Source organism: Anopheles aquasalis, chromosome 3 (assembly GCF_943734665.1).
Source record: "Anopheles aquasalis chromosome 3, idAnoAquaMG_Q_19, whole genome shotgun sequence".
Taxonomy (NCBI): domain Eukaryota; kingdom Metazoa; phylum Arthropoda; class Insecta; order Diptera; family Culicidae; genus Anopheles; species Anopheles aquasalis.
The window spans coordinates 24,576,596-24,584,095 of NC_064878.1; the positions used below are offsets into that span (position 1 = coordinate 24,576,596).

Sequence of the window (7,500 nt, forward strand, 5' to 3'; positions counted from 1 at the left end):
ACAAACTCTCTCGATAACACGGAAGACGCACGGGTGTGTTTAGCACCCCCGGAAGGGATCGCCCTCGATAAGGGCTGCCGCTGCATCGCAAGCTACGAAGATAAGCTCCCCGTTGGCCGGTTCTACGAGTGAGGCCGGTAGCGATTGGTCTCGGTCGACGATGATTTTCTGTGAAAAACGATAAACGATTAAATGCGGAACGGAACGTGGCACCCTGGCGCGTATGTAGTTACCTTCAAGATTTCCGCCTTTCCGCCGCCTTGCGCACCGAACAGACACGCCTTGGCGTTGTTGATCAAGGGCAGTGTCATGGTGACACGCTTCGGTGGTGGCTTCGGTGAGTCGGCGATCGGTGCGATCAGCTTTTTCTTCTCGCTCAGCAGCGGATGCCCGGGAAAGAGCGATGCCGTATGGCCATCCGGTCCGATGCCGAGAATCAGTAGATCAAAGGACGGCACCTCTTTCGACGATTCGGCCAATCCGAACGCTTTCCGTATCGTACGCTCATAATCGAGGGCTGCCTCTGTGACGTCCAGCGTGCAATTGACCGGAAAGAAGGCACTCTCCGGAACGTTGTCGAATCGCTCCACCAGATCACGCTTGAAGATACCCCACGTCGACTCCTTATCCGTCGCCGGTACGATGCGTTCGTCGCAGAAGAAGATTTCCCATTTACTGAAATCGGACCGCAAATCGGACATGCCCTCGCAGAGAATATCCGCCAGTGAACCGCCTGTGTACGTGGTAACCGGTAATTAAACCGGTGAAAGGGAGACACGTTATAAAAAGGCGGTGGAAGTTGACGCAATCGTCGCCCCCACTTACCGGACACACCGAGCCGGAACTTGTCCTGCTTTGCCAGCGTTTTGTTGGCGAACATTTCCAGCAATCCAAGCAGCTCGTCACAAACGGCATCACCGACACGGTAGAAGGATCGTTTAGGGGCCATTTTTCGAAGAAAATTTAAGCGAATCACGGTTCCAACGGGGTCGTGGGGCCAATTTTATTCGGTGACCTTGATTTTTTTGGAAAAACAAACTTTGACAGTTTAAACCAGGGGGTGATCTACCCCTGCCCCTGGGGGGGGGGGGGTAGCAACCCTTGAGTGCGAGAGGATTCGTTAAGTTCGTTCGAAAAATAAAAATGAAAACGACTCCCCAGGTAGTAATTTTACAAATACGGTTTTTTGGTTTATTTCCGCGTAATTATCCATTTACACCCTAGATATGACTCAATGTGTGCAAGAGTTTGCGGGGGGTAAGTTGTACAGAAAGAAGATATTTACATCATTCCAATTGGTTAGTAGCACGCCAGTGGCGCACCATCTGCTCTTGAAATAAGTGATTTAATCACGGTTCCTTCCTCTCGCTCTCTATCCTTCTTGCTCCGCTGCTTAATGTGTCCTCTAGAAGAATAGCCTGATGAGCCTGGTTTATAGAATTTATGATTTTTTTGGTACCGTACACACCGTGCGTTAGTACACGCGGAGCTCAATGCGCAGATAAAGAGAGCATCGAGGCTTCGACAGTATTTACTCCTGGCGATTAGAAACTAGAGCCAACTGGATCCACTGGCCTGCTGGCCTAGACTGGGTTGACTTGAAGAAACAAGATACACGCTACGAAACAGAGATGCCAATAAATTAAATTCAACAATTATTATCCTACTACATGAGAGCGGGTAAATGCTAGGGCGCGCCATTAGTTCTAGGACACAAAAAAACAACTCAAACCTAGTCAGACCTAGTGGAGACACTACTCTCGGTACACTCTATAGTTGGTTAGCCTCATTAAGGGGATGAATCATCCTCACCGCAGGATTCGCGATGCTCGTGATGGAAAAGGAACAGAAAGCGGTGGTGCGCTTATGGGGTGGTGTGTCATTTGGGTTGGCTGGTTGGTGGTTCACCAAAAAAGGAACGCGCTGTTCAAGGTTCTGCTATTCGGGTAGTTACGCTAATACGTGTATTGTAGTATGGAAAAGAATGCAAAAAACTCGAACCGTAGTTGCTAGTAATACTGCTGCTAATTATGGATGCCGCCCGAACTGGCAGCCACGATACCTATCCTAGGGTACTTTATACCCTGTGTCTGTGTCTATTAGTGTTTCATGCTGTTAAAGACTGTAGTGCATACACATAAAACGGTCAATGGTGCAGAGAGATTTGTCTGTGGGCTGTTGTCGGTGCGGTGCGCTAGTAAAGAGAGAGAGAGAGAGAGAGAAAAAGACAGAACTTATGCGCTCTTGCTCGGAATCTACTTAATTTCTATACTCTATTTGTTGCCCTGCAGCTTCTACTCGCCCTCACTGGTAGTTCTAATTCATTCACCACCTAACCATTTACTCGATGGGCTCAGCATTTACTTTGGAATCTTTGGAATCTACTTCGCGCACCACTCCGCCTCCCGCGGGGGGAACCGCGTGTTGCTTCCGTTGGGAGATTCATAGCGAGGAGGAAGGCATACCTTTATTGCACCGGATGACGAAGATAATTTACTTTTTACGGGATTCGAACCGAAAGCGCGTCTAACTAACACCTTCCGCAACAACGAAAACAAACTACACTAATCGTAAGGATGATCGCGCTCTCGATCGTACAACGCTCCTGCTGCCAGACCGAACCGAGCCTGGCTAGTGGAACTTGCACCACACCTCCCTCGCACGGCATTGGGTAATTTGACTAGCAGAGATACTTCTTCTTAGGTTTCAGCAGTTTGGATCGTCATTTTGCGGCGGATGCCGTACCGTTCGCTGTACTGTTGCTTTGCTGCTGGGGTGTCGTCGAGCGGGAGGCTATGGATGTGCGGGAGCTTTGGGCGTGCTTCTGGAAGCTGTTCTCGGCGCGCGATGTACCGCAAACCTGCAAGTAGGATACCGAGATGTTAGCATGCGATGGCCTCTGCGCCTTTTTGCTGCCACCACTACCTGATGATGCTGATCCCAGTCCTTGTGCTGACAGAACGATCCACAATAGCGTGCCAGATTGCACCCGGAACAGGTTTCGTTTGCTTTGCGTCCACAGTTCCAGCATGCCTACGTAAGACAAGAACGTTCAATAAGTAACGAAAACACTAAAAAGACCCAAGCAGTGCCATTACATTTTGACTTCCGGTCGTGATCGGGGACTCGGCATCGTCAGCACTGCCCCGGTGTATTTCGCTAAACATCTTCTCCATTTTCAGCCGCTCCTGGGCAATCATTTCCAGTGTTCGGGCTTCGGCAGCGGCCACCGCACGCTGTATCTCCATAACGGCTTGGCGCTTAACCTGTGAACACGAAGCATCTGTGACGTGTCAACGCTGTCAATGGATCGATCCACCCCCTCCACCTACCCGGGATGATCCAGAACGTACCTGATTGACGGACTCCTCGGCCGTACGTCGGAACTCGGATATCTTCTCCTCCGTCTGGCGCTTAATATCCGCCATCGACGTATCCTGATGATCCCGGGCGTGACTGTTCTCGATACCGCGCTGCTGCAGGATCGAAATGGCGCGCTTTGTCTTCTCCACCATCGCCGAGATGCAGGTCAGCATGGTGTGGATGTTCTTCCACTCTTCCTCACCACTCGCACCACCACCACCACTGCCCGAACTGCCCGGTCCACTGAGACTTCCATTACCCGGAGCAGTGGCAGAACTGGCACCGACACCGGCCGTTGCTCCAGCACTTCCACCTCCCGGTGGAATTCTTGGTGGCCGGTGTGACTCAGTGGAACCGGCACGCAGTTCACGATCGTCCCGATGCAGGGAATGCTGCAAGATGGAGAAAGACAAAAGAAGTTCAATGAAATGTTCTTAGATGTGTTTTTCAAGTAAGATTGGGATCCAGCCTTACCAGACCATCGGAATGTGGATGAAGACCACCATTCTGGTACTCGAACAGTGCCGGATGGGCCGGATATAGCTGGGATGCACCGGCGGTGGCCAGCAGCAGAGAAGGATGCGGTCGTTTGGTCGGTGGCAGCACGTAGTCACTCCATTCCGGTGGCCCGGCCGGATGTGTATCGTATAAGCTGCAAATGCGCCACCAAAGAAAGGAACCCCGCGTTAGATTGACCTGCTGCTCGATCTCAACTAGACCGCCACTTACTTGTCAGAAGCTCGTCGTTTCAAACCCAACCCGTTGACGGATGCACCGGAAGCTGGACCGGCCGATGCAGCACCACTGGCGACGGCAGCTGCGGCGGCTGCTGCGGCCGCTGCTGCAGCTGTCACGGAGGAAGAGAAGGGACCCTCGTGTGGTAGGAATATTTCGGCCGTTTCGGCCAGATTCTGGACGTACTCCATGACGCTGCTTTCGTTCGAGCGAACGTACTGTGATGATGTCTGTAAATGGAGGGAAAAGACGAAAATTTAGTTAGTTTCCCAGATGAATTTCAATCGCGCAGGCAATTTGGTTTTTCAGAAACGTGCGCGTGAAATGGAAAAGCTAAAACTGCATCCAATGAATGATTTTTACCCACGAAAATGAATGGAAAACCCCATTTTACTGATATGTCCGATTTGATTTTCGTGAAAATCGGTTAGGGACTGGCAAAGGCATAATGGGACAAGCAAACGGGCACTGCACTTGCCGTATGCGACCACGGCGGTCAGAGAGTGCGCAAGCATAAGGCGCACGGGAGAGCGAATCGCGCAGGCAACTTGGTTTTTCAAAAACGTGCGCGTGAAATGGAAAAGCTAAAAATTCATCCAATGATTATTTTATCGATATATTGCCGATCGATATCGATATGTTGCCACTGGCCTGCAAGGCCTAATGGAAAAAGCAAACAATCAAGAGACTCGGTGTATGCGCCAGGATGGAATCGCGGTAGGAATGGTTTACTGTCCTTTCCTCAAATGGAACAGCACTGTTTAAGGGCTCTTATGGCGTATGCTCGATTGCTAATTGATCAGATTTATCAGCATTTAGGGATCGATCTGTTTCGATGCACGCGACTCGAGAGATTTGGGGAAACAATGCAAATGAAATGGCTCGAATCTCCCAACTGACGCAAATCTCAACTACACTCGATTCATCTCGATATGCAGAACTGAACCCGACATACTAAGGCCACTATATTAACGCGGCTTCTATGCTATCAGAACGGTCCTGCCCGCCTCGATGAGCCAGATATTACACCTGGGCCTGATAGAAACTCCTGTTGCTAAAGAGTCATATTTGCATTCCTTGCATTAGAACCCGAAGCCAATCGAAGATTGTTCTGGCTCTGATGTTGTCTCACGTGCTTTTGCCATGGGCAATGCATGCCACTGCAAAATGTTATCGGCAGGTTTCGGCTGTTCGGTGGATATGCTGTAGGGTTGTTTGATTATCGCCAGATCGTACAGAAGACAACGTGTTAGAATTGATTCTAACGTTTCAAAGAACAGGGAAATTTGTCGGTAAATTAAGCTTTTATTGGCTGAGTGGCGGAGCTAATAATGCAAAACAAAAAACCACAAATTTGTGCCTGTTGCTGTTGAATTCATCTAATTCTCGCGCGCCTCCCTTTTTATACTCTTCGCGAGGACACTCAGCGTTCATCCTTCTGTTCAGCGCCGTGGCATGCGCACTGTTTTAATATTCTCACTAGCTCACGCACTGTTTATAACACAACGGCTAATTAAATGATGAAACAAACCATTACAGCATGTGTTAGGATCAAGGGTAAAATTATGCTCTTCGAAAATCAAAAAGATAGGCTAGGTAGCCATCAACGGCAGCATTGTGGAGTGGCTACCGATTAGGAAGGCGATTAGGAAATGGTTCACCTTTCCGGTATCGAGGTGCACTGAAAAAAATTGAGGCGATATACATAGACACGGATGCGGCAAAGCTGAACGGGAACTGGGCAATGGGACGCGCCTGCTTTACTGTTCCATACGGTGACAACTTGCAGGACCTGGACCTGAACCGGGAGGCAATGACAATCAACCTGCTGCAAGGTCAATCGCTGCACCACTTAGGCCGCTAAAGAATATGATCACGGCTTAATCTTACATCGATTCACGAGAGCCCTTCATCCGGTGACATCGCGAGCAAACGCTCGGAATTGTAAGGAACCAAATTGAAAGAGAGTCAACATGGAAATGGTTAAAATGGAATGGAGGGACATGTTTGATTGTTTGGTGAGAAATGGAAAAGGAATAATTTCAAACAATCATTTTTTCAAACAAGGCTCTGTAACCGGGCGGTTTAGCTATCAGTGCACATGGCTGGGAGTTGGCTTATCAACCGCTACATTCGCCAGCAGCAATGTTCGTGCCGTGAAGATAACAAAAATGTGTAGCTATCGAGCCACTTTGATAAAGTAGAGATGGGTAACATTAGACATTGACATGGAAGAGCATTTTTGTAGGCTAGGGAAAGAGAAAAATAATGAAATTCAAAATAATCCTGCTTTCGTGCGTAGCTGTGTAACCGGGCCGCTTACCTAGTTCTTTTTCAAATTTCAATTTGAATTCGGTTAGGTTTCGGTATTCGAATCTTCGATCTCCATCTGGATCAAACAGAATCTCCGTTTGTGCTAAACGCAATTCCGTCGAGCAACACTTCGCGGCACTCAGGCTCTCAGGAAAATCTTTGCGTTCATCAACACCAGGGAAAGGGTCACCAGCTGTTGCACGAATATGGTGAATGATGAAGTACTGTCCGGGCTAGCAGCTACCCCCAAAAACCTGCCAGATGTCGCAGACAACTTTTCTCCCGAAGGCCAATAGCATCGCGGGCCATGATGGACGGACAATCTCTGCCCGGGAACGATGGTCATGCCTTGGTCATGGATCTTCGCAGGCTTCAATACCTTCCAGCACCGGTTGAAGGAAGCGTTCAAGGGCGCACCACTTGGCCCTAATAGCCGGCGGGGGGCATAGGCAGCAGCTGTCGTATACGTCCTTGAAGTGAACGGTATTTGATTGCAGGACCAAGCTCTGAGCTGTCCTTTGCTAGGACGCTGTTTGGATCCTGTTTGCAGAAAAGCAGTTCACGAATCTAGTTCCATTTTGCTAACATTTTTACTGATAACAAAAGGCGGTGGAATACAGGCGATGAAAGTGTTGCTTCCACTCGCAATTGTCCTGCTACACATGAAACCATTAATGAATGGCATTGAATATAAGGGGAAAAAAAGACTTTATAAGCCTCGAAGCGGTGGCAAACCGTGGGCAATAAAACATCCGGTCCCTCCCTTTCGCTAACTTCATCATCTGCTTCTGGGCCAACTTCTGGAATCTTGCGAATAGACAAACGATTCTAAACGACTATAAGCTCCCGGTGTTCCGATTGTTCCCCCGATTGGTAACCGCAATACCCGGAGCGAGCGCAATCGTTCACCGGAAACAACCACCCTCTGGAAAGAGGTAACCGAAGAGTGAGTGAAAGAAAGGAGAGAGAAAATAGAGAGAGAGAGAGAGAGTTGACGCACGGGGAGTGGAAACCTATTCACAGCCACCGGGCCAGAAACGAGCGTGTCACAGCTGCACGGGAATACATCGAAATTTGTTTTTCGAAAAG

At 49.2% G+C, this 7,500-nt stretch overlaps 2 protein-coding genes across 2 annotated transcripts in view; both read right to left on the bottom strand.

The window, feature by feature from the left end:
* LOC126577831 (6-phosphogluconolactonase) overlaps positions 1 to 1,033 on the bottom strand; it is a 1,223-nt gene extending 190 nt beyond the window's left edge. The window contains exons 1-3 of the mRNA XM_050239791.1: positions 826 to 1,033; positions 234 to 733; positions 1 to 168 (exon numbers count right to left, since the gene is read on the bottom strand). The exon at positions 1 to 168 is cut by the window's left edge and continues 190 nt beyond it. Coding sequence (XP_050095748.1) covers positions 40 to 168; positions 234 to 733; positions 826 to 949 — 753 coding nt within the window. The 5' untranslated portion in view covers positions 950 to 1,033 and the 3' untranslated portion in view covers positions 1 to 39. The remainder of the gene's footprint in view (positions 169 to 233; positions 734 to 825) is intronic.
* A 171-nt stretch (positions 1,034 to 1,204) lies between these two features.
* The window catches only part of LOC126575258 (protein CBFA2T2), a 72,731-nt gene continuing 66,435 nt past the window's right edge, over positions 1,205 to 7,500 (bottom strand). The window contains exons 5-10 of the mRNA XM_050235868.1: positions 4,093 to 4,328; positions 3,838 to 4,015; positions 3,354 to 3,755; positions 3,099 to 3,266; positions 2,926 to 3,033; positions 1,205 to 2,860 (exon numbers count right to left, since the gene is read on the bottom strand). Of these exons, the coding sequence (XP_050091825.1) occupies positions 2,723 to 2,860; positions 2,926 to 3,033; positions 3,099 to 3,266; positions 3,354 to 3,755; positions 3,838 to 4,015; positions 4,093 to 4,328 (1,230 nt within the window). The 3' untranslated portion in view covers positions 1,205 to 2,722. The remainder of the gene's footprint in view (positions 2,861 to 2,925; positions 3,034 to 3,098; positions 3,267 to 3,353; positions 3,756 to 3,837; positions 4,016 to 4,092; positions 4,329 to 7,500) is intronic.